This window comes from Falco punctatus, assembly GCF_963210335.1.
Source record: "Falco punctatus genome assembly, chromosome: 6".
In the NCBI taxonomy this organism is placed as follows: domain Eukaryota; kingdom Metazoa; phylum Chordata; class Aves; order Falconiformes; family Falconidae; genus Falco; species Falco punctatus.
Genome location: NC_137585.1, coordinates 76712699 through 76727780, shown reverse-complemented (window position 1 = coordinate 76727780; position 15082 = coordinate 76712699). Strand labels below are relative to the sequence as shown.

General features: G+C 37.2%; 1 protein-coding gene across 4 annotated transcripts in view; it reads right to left on the bottom strand.

Moving 5' to 3' along the window:
- KMT2E (lysine methyltransferase 2E (inactive)) overlaps nt 1–15082 on the bottom strand; it is a 62291-nt gene that overhangs the window by 17654 nt on the left and 29555 nt on the right. For all 4 annotated transcript variants that reach the window (XM_080391907.1, XM_080391906.1, XM_080391908.1 and 1 more), the window contains 8 exons: nt 10321–10493; nt 9038–9076; nt 7246–7458; nt 5692–5822; nt 4507–4624; nt 4163–4272; nt 2288–2549; nt 115–213 (listed from right to left, as the gene is read on the bottom strand). In XM_080391907.1, the coding sequence (XP_080248033.1) occupies nt 115–213; nt 2288–2549; nt 4163–4272; nt 4507–4624; nt 5692–5822; nt 7246–7458; nt 9038–9076; nt 10321–10493 (1145 nt within the window). The remainder of the gene's footprint in view (nt 1–114; nt 214–2287; nt 2550–4162; nt 4273–4506; nt 4625–5691; nt 5823–7245; nt 7459–9037; nt 9077–10320; nt 10494–15082) is intronic.

The window sequence follows — 15082 nt, the reverse complement described above, 5'->3', positions numbered from 1 at the left end:
TTCATATACACTCACATTCTACAAGCCTACAAAAAGGTAGTAATTAGCATGAGAAGAGCAGGTGTCACTAAGACTTAATGACAACTTTAGGCAGCTACTGGCTTCCCAACTTACCATCTTCCTTTTCCTTTCTGCAATCTGCTCCTCTGATTCCATTTCTACTTCATTGCTAATGGGAGTTTTTTCTTCTATATCATCAATAAAGTCTGGCTCCTGAAAGACAGAAATGACTGCTTTACAGAAGCCCTACTAATCTTGCAAACCAGGGAAAACTAAAAGCTACACAGAACTAAGAATCCTCAGATCACTACGTCAAAAGTAACCAAGCCAATAAATGAAGACAAAAATGTAAAAAAACCTAACAACCACTTGTACCTTTGTATAAACCTGTAAACATAATCAGCTGACTAGATCTTTTCCATTCTGAGCATCTGTATCTTTTTTTCAGCATACTGATCTTATTGAAATTTGGGGATCCATGCCCACTCCCCCACCCCATCAACCAACAACAACAAAAAATAATCAGAATTAAACCTCCAAACCAACAGAAACTTCTGGGCACTAACATGGCCATTGTCCTAGCCACTTTATAATCAGTTAAAGAATTATGAGCTTTACATTACATACCCATTTAAAAAAAATATTATTGAAATAGAATAAAATCTGTTTTACTGAAATAGATTAAGTGCCAAAGGAGACGTTAACGATTATACAGAAGTTCTTCTCAGCTAAGAACTGTTCTATTAAGGTCAGATTTTCAATTTAAAGTCTCACTACACAATACAACAGTGCCATACCATAAGGAAACACAAGAGTTAGCTAACTAATAATGGTTTTCTGTTAAAAAAACCCAAACCAACAACAAAACCAAACTAAAAACCACACACACAAAACTCCCAATTAAAAAACTGACCCAAACCCAACCATGAAACAGTAACTTTGAAAAGAGTTAAGTGTTCATTAGTCCTATATGCAATTTCACTTTTACATAAAAGGTTTTTTTAATATTTGTCTTGAAAGTACATTTATAGTTTCCCCCATACTCCTTCTTTGGTTAGCATTACGTATTTTACCCCAGGAAAAAAATCTGATGACTGGCTTCTGTGTTTACACACACACTTTAACAGCTTTATTCTCACAATTCCTACCATTTCAAGTTCAGTTTTGAAAAACAATAGTTCTCCTGTAACTGTTCTACATAAGCACTGTATAGTACATTAAAAAAGCTCAGAAGAAGATACCAGTTATCACTTGTTAAAAACAAAAAAAAACCAAACAATTTTTTTAAAAATCAATTAAGATGATAAAAGTTTAAGTGTTGCCTCTCTGGAGATCATAATTTCTAACAGTCACATGCCATGCTTTCTGGACTTCCAAGCATTTTTAAGCTATTTAGCTACTAAAACCCCAGAAAAATTTAATAATTTTATGAAAACTGAGTGTCACTATGTTCATTTTTATCTTATTTCCTTTACTCCTAAGTAATGTTAAAAGAACCAGGAAATGGCTCCCTCCCAGAATAACTCCTTCCTCTCTATCCCAAAGCATCATCAAAAACCATCATGTAAGGGGGGAAAAAAAAAAAAAAATCACCCCCCTCAAAAAGAAAGAGAAGATTGATAGTTACTAAGGTAGCCATCTGTTCATGTTAATAATCTGTCTGCAAAATTATGTTAATAATTAATCTCACAGATCTCTCAGTATTTCTTTTGAAATGACATATTAAAAGAAAGACTAATACAAAATTTATTACCATGGTATATTACCAGGTGGCTTTACTATACTATCTACCTATTATCCAGTGTTTCGCTTCAACACACACCATCCTCCTCCCAACTCCCCAAACTATTAAATAGAGCTGCAGAGCTCTATTTAACAAGAGCTCCAGCAAACACTTAATATTGTGGGTTGAAGTTTTATTTTTTATAGGGCAGGGCTACTTATTGCCGAGTTTAAAATACTACTCTGAGTAACATATGCAACTAAGCAAAAGGCACTTCAGGATGGACTGGGAGCTCCTGAAAGCGTGACATGAGGCTTTTACATTAGAGATCCTCCAAGAAATTCAGAGGAAACATTATAGTTAAAACTGGTATGGAAACCAACATATCAAATATTAAGGAAAACTGAGAATAGTATAAAAAAAAATTCTAAACAACTTATCCATCCTTATGATTTCTGATAAATCTCCATACCCCTTTTCAGGACTTTTCAAATTCCTTTAGTAACTACAAATGGAGAGTATTTGTATTTAGCTTTTCTTTCTGATCATCTTTTGTATGAATACCTGATTATTAGAAATGGACAGCCTGAGGGGAGAGAGCTTCCTCTGTTTATTATCTGCAATTTTCATTTTGGTGGCTGCTCCCTCACAGTCCAATGTGATGTTCTGATTTTGAGTCTCTTTTTCTCTTGAAATATCTTTCTCCTTCTTGCCCTTTTTCCTTCTGGTTTCATATCCAGTGTTGATGTTTTCTGTAGGCTCCGAACGTCTGAGAACTGGACATTCAGGATTTTCTTTGAGGCAAGCACAATCCACTTTGTATTTACTAGAAGTAATTAAATGCAAGAAGGCATATTTTGATTAGGCTGTACAGCAATGAGACTTTTCAATACTAATTTACACAAGCAGGCACATTTCACATTAAATATTTACTATTATGCAAGTTAACCATACAAAAAGCAGCTGACTCATTTTCACCAAGATATACAATACCACTGTAATTCAAAAAAACATATACTGGTTAACAGAATTTGGGGCTGTTTGCCACATGAAATTTCTTTAAATTCAAGGTTAGTATTTGCTTAAAAGATGGAAGACATCTAAAACCTTGGTACATCCTGGATGGAATATAGCTACCACATTAAAGAGATCAAGATATGCATCAAAGGCACAATGTTCTTGCTTTACACAAAGACAGTAGACAATTCACAGAACAAGCACACCGGCAAGAATTCAGAGGCATTTTGTACAATTTTAAGTTCCACTTGGGTACGTAGGAATGTTATTCAAACACATTCAACTTACACAGGCTTCAGCTGCAGGTACTAAACACAATTACTACATACTTCTAAAAGGAGAAATAACCGCCCCAAAAACCCCCTACCAATCAGGCAGTTTGTCAGGTTGTCTTCATGTGAGGCATGTAGGAGTGTCTACAACACCTGACAGTGTAAGGTGACTTAAGCTCAACCGAACCCAAACTGATTAATACAAATAGTACTCTTTGGCCATAAATACTTCAGGTCCAGAAGTAGTGAAGGCATGACCGCACAGCATCCAAGCTGAACTATGAGCAGACCACAGAAAAGCGCATTACCTTGGTGTAGCAAAACAACTGGACTGCTTCTGTACACAACCAAGTGCACATATAGAAATAAGCTCTCCATTGCCTCAGCTTCCAAGGTTAGTGTTAGCCTAGGCGCTCCTGCACTATGCACCTATACCCTAGAACATTTCCTACGAGCCAAGAGAAACCATTACTAGATTGTACCACTCAAAGGCCTTACTTTGCCATCAGATTTCAAAGTGTTTGAATAACAGTCCCTATGTACGTGAACAGAACTTCGTGAATTATTTCCTTTACCATTTCAAAACAAAGCTTACAATGTCAACAGTTTATTAGAGCTTTCCCCAATTTATCAACGGAGCAGCAGTCATATTCAGGAAGACGTGTAACAGGTTATAGAATCTAAGGCACTAAGCATTCAGTGTATGTGAACATTCTTAATCATATATCAAACACAATTTATAACTAAATTCCACAGACACTGTCTTCCTGAAGTTATGCTACAGAGGCACTCTGCAATAAATAGGGCATTACTGTATAATTCTACATTTTCTTCCCTCTACTCTCCCCACACTATGGGACACCTACACACAATGAATTCTCATAGTACATCTTTATTCATATTCACCTAAATTTGCACGTTTTCCACATCATTTACAAGTAACTGCAACATTGCTGAAAACGGCAACAGATACCCAGTAAATACAAATACCAAAGAAACCCTGCCCACACACACACTGCTCATTGTAAATACAGTGCTTAAGGAGCTCTGTGTTACTAGAGCATGCAAGAAAGCAAATGATGTAAGAACAAAGCCACTCTGAACTGCAATGCAGTAGATGTATTTTAGAACAGCATGCTCAAATACTTACCAATTTCCATAATCAAAATCAAATGCTATAGTAATCTCTGCTCCCTTTGGAATGTTATGGATGGAGTAAATATAAAGATGAATTGTTCCATCTTCAATTACGTGCCTCACCTACATTCAAGAGAACATAACTACATTATAATGAAATCATGAAGTACTTTGGGAAGTGGTTTTTGTTTTCGGGGGTGGGGGGTGGGGGGGTGGGTGTTTGGTTGTTTGTTTGGGGTTTTTTTTAAGTGCCTGTATAGAAATTACAGGGATTGCTCAAATTATCAGTTGGGACACTCAAGGAAAAGGAGACTTCTAAGTAAATAAAGCCTACTTTACCTTTATGTATATGCTCACCTCTGCATTTGGCGTACATGAACGCCTGATGAATCGAGCTTCATTTCCAAAAGTCCTTGCATCAACACACATTTCTAGCCCATGGAATTTGGAGTAAAACAAAACAAATGGGTATGGCCTGAAAAAGATGCAAGAAAACCAGGGGTTTATAATTTTTAAACATATTATGTATCACTTACTCTTCACATTAGTTAGTTTTGTAACATGATGTTTGGCATGCTACACCAAATTTGTGGGTTAATCCGAGAATGACATGTTTGTAATTTAAGCTTCAGGACTGTAACTGGTACATTCTCTAGTTCTCAGAATACTCAAAGTCAGAGTTACAGCCCTGAATATAATTCTTCTGCAAAGGATCTAAAGGGAGGAACAATAACATGGCAAGCACTTAATGTGGAAGAAAAAAGGTTAAGATTTTTCATCTTTCTTAAGCTTTTCTTATGGCACCACCTAGAAGGAAACTCAGGTAGAGATTTAGGTGCCTCAGAGTCATCCAAAAAAAAATATTAACACCTCCACATCCCTGCCCAACATCTGCAGTATCACTAGCACACAACCCTCCTCAAGAAAAGGGGCATCTAAACACTCTGCTAATGTGTGCTTTAAGTTCTTCTATTACAAGTGTCAAGGAATCCCTCCATCTTTACTGAGCAAAACTTCTGCGTTTTATCTCCTCCAATAGTATTGCATGTCTGTGCAGTTAATGCCAGCACTGAAACTGATCCACAGGAAGAAGCAGCAGCCATGCATAGCTCAGGAACTTAACCAACTAGAAAACTCCAGCAGCAAAATCTGCCCCCAGTTGACCTGTGTCCAATTCCATTCTCAGCCTGACGGGTTTAAAATCTAGTTCTCTCACAAAAGAGAACATCTTTGCCATTACCTTCTGAATTATTTTAGGATGGTAGAACCTGCCAATCTCTGGTTTAAGGTCACAACTACCCCACTGAGAATGCAGGATCCTGTAACCAGGGAAGAATAAAGAAAAACGAAACCAACTCCTGAACAGATCTGTAAGGATATCCAGAAGAGAAGGGGGAGACCAGATTCCAACTGCAATTATTTTAAATCACACAACATTAAAATGCAAGACACTGCTGGCAACCAAGACCCAGCTGTACTTAAGGCAAGAGTTTGGGAAAACAGCATTTTAATGGTTACCTTATTAAAATATTTGGAACAGACCTTTTAAAGAAATATCCATTAGCTTCGAATTGTTCTCTCAGCATGAACTTCCCTCTGTATTCAATAATAAGTGCATCAGGAGGCAAGTCTTTGGCGGCTTTTAAAATTTTCTTGTTTTTTTGCACATAACTCTATAAAGACAGAAGTTAATTTATGGAGTATCATTTTCAACTATTTTTCCATTATTGTTAACAGCAGATTATACTTTCACAACTACTAAACAATTCTGCATGAAAACACCCTCCTTTTTGTAATTAAACCTCCAGACTGATTTCGTCAAACTGCCCTGTTCCCTGCCAATGGAACTAGTTATGAATTTAGATTCAAGGGATGCTTTAGCCCTAGTTCTCCAGCACATGCCTGAAAATCAAAAGACACTCATGTTCTCACAATTCAAGTACTACATCCCCTAGTGCACTTAACTCCCCATCACTACTAGCATGAACTGCTGCATTGTTTCACATAACACTTTCAGAAGGCTTTAATTCCTTCAAACAAAAGAAAACATGCAGGCATAAAAGGACGTTCATGATTCATTCAAGGAAAAATAGAAAAAACAACAATAGTAAAAAAAAGAATCCTGAGAGTTTCCAAATTTATTTTCATGTCTTTAGGTGGAAGGATGGCTTTTACTTAAAAACCAGTACATACCCTGACAATTAGTGAACTCACACCTCTCAAAACTGTCATCACCAATCAAAAAGGAAACTGCCTTTACGTAGGCAAAAGGCTCTCTAAGCAGGGATATTCCTCTAAGGAGGGTGTCCCATACGCCATGATGGTCTTTGAGGAAAAGAAGCAAAGATGCTTCCATTAATCTGCTACAGTAACTACTCCTCGAGATTTCTTCTACAAAATGCTAAGGTCTGTTACATGGCTCTGATTTGAAGCTGGTTAAGTAATTGATATTAAGGATAGGAAAAACACATCACACAATTTCTTCATGAACTAGAAATTACAGGATCACATGAGTTTAAAAAAAGAAAAAAGAAAATCAGTATCAAGTATGACCTACCACCAGAAATAGCCTTCATGAACAAGTAAATGAAATTCTATCCTGAGTACCTGAACAGCCAGAACACTTACCACACCTTAAGAAAGATGTGAACAATTAACACGTTGATATACACAGCAGGAAAAAAAGATTCCAACTTTAATGCTTCTATCTATTCTAATCACTCCTGATACTCCTCACAGAGCAGAGAAACAACAGCAAAGTTTACTGTGTAATGTCCACCACAAAAGACAGTCTAAGGACAACTCAGCGTTCACACTCAGACTAACACCTTAGCTATTTTTGTAAGAGCTGATATGGAAGTGTAAACATAACCAGGGGTGACACAGGATGTATAAAAATCAATTACAAATACTGAAAAAGCTGTTAAAACTCTAATGCTTAGATCTGGTGAGACAAGATACAGAAAATGAATGTGAAGTTGTGTCACATGTATGCCCTCCTGCCTTTTTTTTTTTCTCCTTTCAGGCTTCTAAACAGTTATCTTTGTCATGGCACGAAACCAGCATGCAGTAACACAACATGGCACAGCTCATTACCTCTACTGGAGGCTTGAAAATCAGATTGCTGGTGCTGACATCTTTTTTGTCATTTCCATTGCCTAATCTCAGAGCTATTTTTTGTGCCTCCCTCTGGACACCCTCACTGTACTGGTTATTATTTGCTTCTTCATAACGATCCATCCACGCCTTGATTTTAGTTTCCCATCCGAAGTTTGAACTGTCAGTAGGATCAATCTCTGGAGCAGAGCCCTAGAAATTAAAAGTGGTCAGATATTACAAGGTAAGAAAAAGATACTAAAATTTAAAAAACCCCAAGTCTACAACAAGACACATAACGAAGGGCAAAGGTGTGCCATGGGTTCAAGGTTTGGGTTTTTTTAAAAAAAGTCTGGTATAAAATTCTGCATTACTCACAAGCACTGAGTTGAATTCAGTAGCATTACATTTGTCCTTTTAGGAATTGCATCATTTCATAAATACTGCCCAAATTCAGGAATACATTCCCCCTTTCAATATGGATTCTAGCTTTTAGTGGGATGAGAATGGAAACTGACACTGCTTCCTCCCACAGCTGCACTGCATCATGAATCTAGGAGGGCTGGAGTTGGAGGGCCAGATCTCCCTGCCTACTCAACTTTCCTGAACATATGCAAAAGAACTCTAGCTTCCATTCTGTAATAAACAGATCTGATTTTCCCCTTTCAAATTCACATCTTACTAAACTTTACTAATCTTACACCTACTACATTAAGGTTGTGACTCTAGTGTTACAGGCTTTGCACAGATCATTTTTCTCCCCTTATCTGGTCCTCACTAAACAATTTTCTTCTGCGGTGCTTCAGATCCTTCCACTTTTAAAGAAAGTGCCATTGTACCTCCAAGACCTCACAAGCAGCAGCCAGGCTGCAGCCAACCAATGCTCCTTACAGACAGCAGCAGCCAACCAACGCTCCCTTTTCTAGCCACCTGAGCAGAGACACTATTAAACATTAATAAAACAGCAAGCAGTTCAGCAATTCAATTTACCTGTTCAGATTTCTTTTGTTCATCAAGAGAACCATACACACAAACAACATTTTAAAAAGTGTGATGCTAAGAAAACCATGAAAAAAACAATGGAACCTTACAAGCACCATATTCAAAAAGCACAGAATAGATTTTCTTCCCCAATTGTGTCTTCACTATTTGCAAGTCACATCTTATAAAGCTGAAATGTAAATTGTGTCCTGCTTGTTTCTATATATCCTAAGGATGAATAAACTATGGGAGATACCTAGTTTCAAACCATGCATATTTTTATCTCACAGACAATTTAAGGACTGCTATAACACTTAAATATTACAAAGCAGACATCCCCAACATGATTCCTTAAACTATGCCAGCACTAGTGAGTAGAGTCCCACCAGATGAATCCATGGAGGTATGACAGAGCAGAACCGCTAGTTTAGCTTTGAAATGCAATATAGCCACTTCGTTCTTTTGCTGCTTAGAGCTATGAAAGGCTGAAGCTACCAAGTTCAAATGAGATGTGCACTCAAATTTACTCCCTTGCATAGCAAAAACAAGCCCTAATTCCTCCACTGGCTCTTGAAAACCAAGCATTCCCAGAATAAAAATTTACACTATACTATTTCAGTTAGCTTCCCAGGACATAAAGATGTAGTGCTCATACCTTAATTTAAAATTACTACAATGTGTATGTAGTACATTTCTTATTGAGAGTATTTTAGTGCTTAATGTGTAGCCCCAACTGCACTCTTGATGCTTCGTGTTATTTAAGTAAGGTAAAATTAAGGTTTAAAACAAAACCCAAACAAAATCATGTTACCTTTACTCGTGAAGATTTCCTGGATCCTTCTCGAAATGCCTGAAACAAAAGTAAGTATTTATTTTCTTTGGAGGACATGCAAAGATCTCTTAAGTAATTCAAAATCTATTAATGTATTAACAGCTTTTCAATGTGGACCTTTTCAATAGAACATGGAAGGCAACAACAGAACAAACTACATTGAAATCCCAAGGTGGCAACAGGTTACATCTCACAACACATGTTCTAAAAACCAATTCAGCATTCTAAGCTAAGTACACGCTGGATGTCAGAGCTAGTCATCCAGGTACCACTACCTTTCTCCCATGTTACAGTATCACTCTAGAATTTCAGAACTCAAGGCAAAGAAACTAAAAAGATACTTACAGAACACCCCATGCCCATCACATAAACCTGTAAATTGCCCACTCACGATTTATGGAAAGAGGGGAAGGGGAAGCAGGTGTCACAGACATCCCATAACATTAACTTCTGAAGAAAGTTTGTAATTCTACAACAGAATCTTAATTCTTTCAAACATCTCACACAATGTTGGGAGGTAACAGAAGAATGTGATGGTAAGTTTACATTCAGAACTATTCATTCAAAGGAAACATTTTAGTCAAGATTTCCAAAGAGATATCAATAACTAATTCTGACCTAAATTTTAAGTTATCATCCAAGCCAGTGAAACTGAACTGCAGAAAGGAACTGGTTAAGTTTAGGAAATCCCATGCACTTTACTTCTTCAATGTATTTGTCTTCACATGTGTTACACTATACTATTTAGCTATAGGTGTAAACAATGTCAATATCCTTTTTACTCAAGTAGTTCAGTAGCTAACTTTCTGACAGTACAGTTCCACACAATTTCAACTCAAATAAATCGGCATGAAGTCACATCAGGACAACTGACAGCAAGTATTTCTGAACCTAAAAGAACCCCAACTGAAAACTTTCAGACAGAGAATCCTTCTTTGGGTAGCCAAAGCTTGCTCTGCCCAATCTGTAACTATACCTAGTGGTCCAGTAAACACAACTCCTCCTTACAAATTCTGCCTCAGTTCTAAAATTGAACTTTCATGGCTAGTACACATTAACTTGAATTAAGAGCAAGGGTGCGGGGAAGAGATAGGGAGGACTGTATCATTTACCGCGGAGCATTACATTTCAAGCTAAACCCAGGTAGTAAAACATTATTAGTAACAATAGCCTGATTTTTAAAACCAGTGTCTCTTGGTAAGAGATGTCACATAGCTATAATCTGTAACAGAGTTATAAAAGGAGAAATTACATTCACTTACTTTTTTACATTTTGCTATGTTCTGTTCTTTCTCTCCACTTTTTTTCCTTTTCTTATCATTGACTTTTGTAACTCTTGTAGGAGTTAAAGTAATTGTAGTTGGTGTATGTTGAAAAGCAGTATACAGTTCCACAGGAACCTCATCACCACTCTCTGTTGCGCTGGTATCCCCATCTTTAAAACAAAGAACATCCTGTAAACAATCAAATACTGCAGAAAGAACATTCACTAGTTACTCTACGCCTGCTTTTAAAATATAAAAATGCATACTGACAAACGCTTCAAGCACTCACATGCAAATTTCACCCACAGTTGCAACAGCATGAAAATGAATGACCAATGAGAAGCTGGTAATTAACAGATGTTTGTTTGTAACGCCAAATAAGTAAAAGATACCAGATTAATTCCTTCCAAAGAATGGAATTACATTATCATATTCAATTATAAACAAAATTAGAATCAGAACAAAAATGGTTAAAAAAAATGAACTCATTCATTTATATATAGCTTTTACTTGTAATATAGCTTTAGAATTCTTTCAGATGACTGTATTCTAGATGGGATTAAAATTAATGACTGCCCAGCATTTCTTGTAAAGCCCTATTAATCAGTCACATGTAAGTCATAATCAACTATTTCAGCTGCAATTCTCAGCATCAAGTGCCTTTTTCAGGGTAAATATGTCAGTTTAGCCAAAAGCCTTCTCTTCTCAAAATCCCATAGCAGTAACATTCCGCTACTCAGGGAAGAGAAATGTGAAGTTTATTTTGTTAAAACAAGATCATACACAAACTGACAAGGTATTTTTTCTTTGTGCTGTGCACCCACAGACCTAAAAGCCAAAGCCTGAAATTTAGCATACATCAGCATTTATGTCAGACAAATACATTTCCTGACCTGGAACAGGATTACCCTAGTTCTGTCAAGACAAAAGGCTGTGAAGTATGGGGATGATTGGAAGAGAGATGGTGCGCACAGACAGGAAACTGCTGTTCACATGTCCTCAGTACAGGCTTCTTGGATTTTAGCAGCTTTTCCAAATATTCTGCCTTCAGTAAATACATTTTACACTAAGCAAGACTTTTTCTGAAACTGCATAAAAGCAGGCTTTACAAATACTTCATATGAGAGCAGAGAAAGCATTCCTTCTGTGCTCAGAAGGATGTTGCCTTAATCAGTGCACTCGAGCCCTAATTCTTGAAACCTTCTTTACTAAAAGAACTCCAGCTACTGGTTACTCTGGATTTTCCTTGCTCACAACATTCCTTAACAGGATTCTTCTGTGCATAGTAACCAATCCAATTTTACCATCTTGGTTGTTCTTTTGAAGAATTTATTAGGTATATAATTATACTTAATATATTAGGAACCAATGATGTTTTCTGGAAATGTTTATCTCTGCTGGGACTATTTTCTGAACTAGCATTAAAAGAACCACATAGAAAGAAGAAATGTCTAATCAAAGAAGAACGAAGAGCAGAATAACTAACGACCGAGAAATGCACACCCAAGGCCCTCTTGAAATTGTCAGTGTTTGTAGTACATACACTAGTGCTTACAGAACCATTATGTCACAGCAAAACACCACCACCCCCCAACACAGTTTTCCTTAGGGAAGCAACATTTCAAAATTGTTGTCTACACTGTGTCCTAACTTACTGTAAAGAATAATTACCTAAACTGAACATATAATTACAGAGTTGTTTTGAGACACTCCTTCCTAACCTACATAACCTGCTTTCACTGTAAAGAGCCTCAGTAGAGCACACTAAGGGAAGATTTTGCGTCTTGGAAGGCAAGATACAAACTCTACAAATTTCATAAGAAGTTATGGGCCCAGACTCATTTCCCCATAAGCAGCAAGTGATTTCACCAGCACCAATTTCAAGACCAGACAGCTTGAAGAAACATACTTGAACAAGTTACACATGTAGATCCTGTATCTTTAGAACAAAATAAACACCACACCACACACACACACCCGGCAACAAAATAAAAAAAACGAAGGCCAAAAGATCCAGGATACTGCTGAGTAGGGGCTTAACAAAGGTGCTCACTCCACTGAACCACAGCAAGTAATCCAATGCACAGTAAGCCGCAACAGAATTACACCTTCATCCCAGAACAACAAAACAAAACAAAAAACAACAAAACCAACACCACCACATAAAACCACAGGCCCCAGAACAACAGGCTATAAATGCTGCCAGGAAAAAAGGTGATGTGGTTACGCATAAAAGCGTAAGACTTTACAAAATTTTGTTATTGTGAAAAGTTCACTTAAAAGCCCTTTTCTTGAGGCAAACCAACTGATCTACTTCTTGCTTCCCACTGTTTACATTTGGATGCAACATGGCTAAAACAGCTATCTTTAGAAATCTTAACAATAAAAACTATTACACCATAAAGTACACTCATATCTAAGTGAAAAGCCCCACTATACATAAATGTAAAGAAAAAAAATACATACATATATACACACACTCCTACTCATCAAAAACCAACCAAATAGTCTAATCTTACCTTTAATCAAACACCTGTAACTTATTGCTAAGTAAGTTACAAGTAACATTCTGCAGCTGTTGAATACTTAAAAACATTGAACAGATACATCGAAACAGATGCCACTTTTGCTTTTCCTATTTGGAATCATTATGAAAATTAGCCAGTTCTACTAGTGTCTCAGGGTAGACAGTCCATACTCAGAATTACTTTAAGTCTGGTTGAAACATATAGTATCAGTCAACATACAAGAAGTGCATTTAAGCCAAGTAAATGTACTGGCTAAATAAAAACAAACAAAATTAATAAATAAATATAATAAAAATAAAAAAAATAAAAATTAAGTAGAGATGTAAGCATACATTCATTTGACATTATGTATTATAAATCACAGTAATTATACTGCACCAGCTAAGTCTTAAGACTAAATTTTTAAATTTTTTTTACTCTGTTTTGATACTTAAGATTTACCATTTGGTATCTCTTGTCCTACTGAATGCATAGAACAGATTTAAAAGACTGATCATTAGGATTAAGGAGGGCTGAACACTAACTTCAAAGGTAAAATCTCTTCAGCTCCTGCTAAGATTTTGAATATCTCTTCCTTTAAGTTTATAGTAAATAACCACATAGTGTGGCTACAAATCCTAAGAGATGACTTAAATAGCTCGGGTCATCAAATTCCCCTATCCTGGATGTAAATTCAGGTTCATCCTCACAATACATCACACCGCTTAGCAAACTCATGAACTCCAAATGCATTATAAATGTACTTGTTCTATTATTTTAATAGAATCAGCAAAAATAAATTCCAACATTCAGGAAAAAAAAATCTCTATTATCTACCCGGTCAACAAAAACTTTACAATGTTAAGTCTGGTTTTGTTGAAACAAAACAAAAATTATCATGGTTTTCTAAGTCAGTCATTAATGCCTTTAAGGGACTTAACGCAGCTTAGCAGTGATTAGCAGAAAGCACTGACTGCACCGAGAAGCGCTATTAAGCCACACACGCTTCTAGGCCACATCATACTTCAGAACCTTCTGAAGGCATATGAAGTAGGCAGCAGGACCTTATCTACATTTTTTTTAAAAAGAAATCTTAATGCACACACTCTTGCACATACCCCAGTATTTCAAAGACATGATCTGAAAGTAAAGCATGTTAAATTTAGGAGGATGACTTCCTCCCAAATTATGACTTTTTAAGAGCTTGAAAGCACCACCTGTCAATCAGGAAACCAACAACACATTTTCATATCATAATCACTTAGGTTGGAAAGACCTTTGAGACCATCAAGTCCAACTGTTAACCCAGCACTGCCAAGTCCACCACTAAACCCTGTCCCTAAGCACCACATCTACTTGTATTTTAAACATCCCCAGGCATGGTGATTCCACCACCTCCCTGGGCAGCCCGTTCCAATGCTTCATCACCCTTTCAGTGAAGAAAAGTTTCCTAATATCCAGTCTAAACCTCCCCGGCGCAGCTTGAGGCCATTTCCTCCTGTCCTGTCACTTGTTATCTGGGAGAAAAGACCGACCCCCACCTGCCTACAGCCTCCTGTCAGGGAGCTGCAGAGAGCAGTAAGGTCCCTCCTGAGCCCCCTCCTCTCCAGGCTGAACAGCCCACAGCCCCAGTTCACTCAGCCGCTCCTCACAAGACTTGTGCTCCAGACCCTTCCCCAGCTTCACTGTCCTTCTCTGGACACGCTCCAGCACCTCAACATCCCTCTTGTAGTGAGGGCCGAAAAGGGAACAGAATATTTGAGGTATGGCCTCACTAGTGCTGAGTACAGGGGGACGGTCACTTCCCTTGTCCTACTGGCCACACTGTTTCTGATAGAAGCTAGGATGCTGTTGGCCTTCTCGGCCACCTGGGCACACTACTGGACAGAACTCCTGACAAGTCAGGACAAGCTGGGTTTTGACATTCTACAAACAGCAGGAGAGCTAATTTCATAAAATATAGAGACTGAAATAAGTACTTCCAATACACATTTCATCTAGTTATCAAAAGCCAAAAAAAAATCTCAAAACATCATGCAATTGTATTATCCAAGGTTAGCAATTTTTGTCAAACAAACCCAAAACCATACAAATATACACCCCTAAATCTAGAGCAAACCAATAAGAATCAGGATTCCCTCTCAAAACTATGACAGATTGTTTTAAATCTCAATTATGTAATTTTTAGAGACAGGAATATCACCTGCAATGGAGTAATTTTAAGAGATTAGTATAAGGAAATGAGTAGTCTA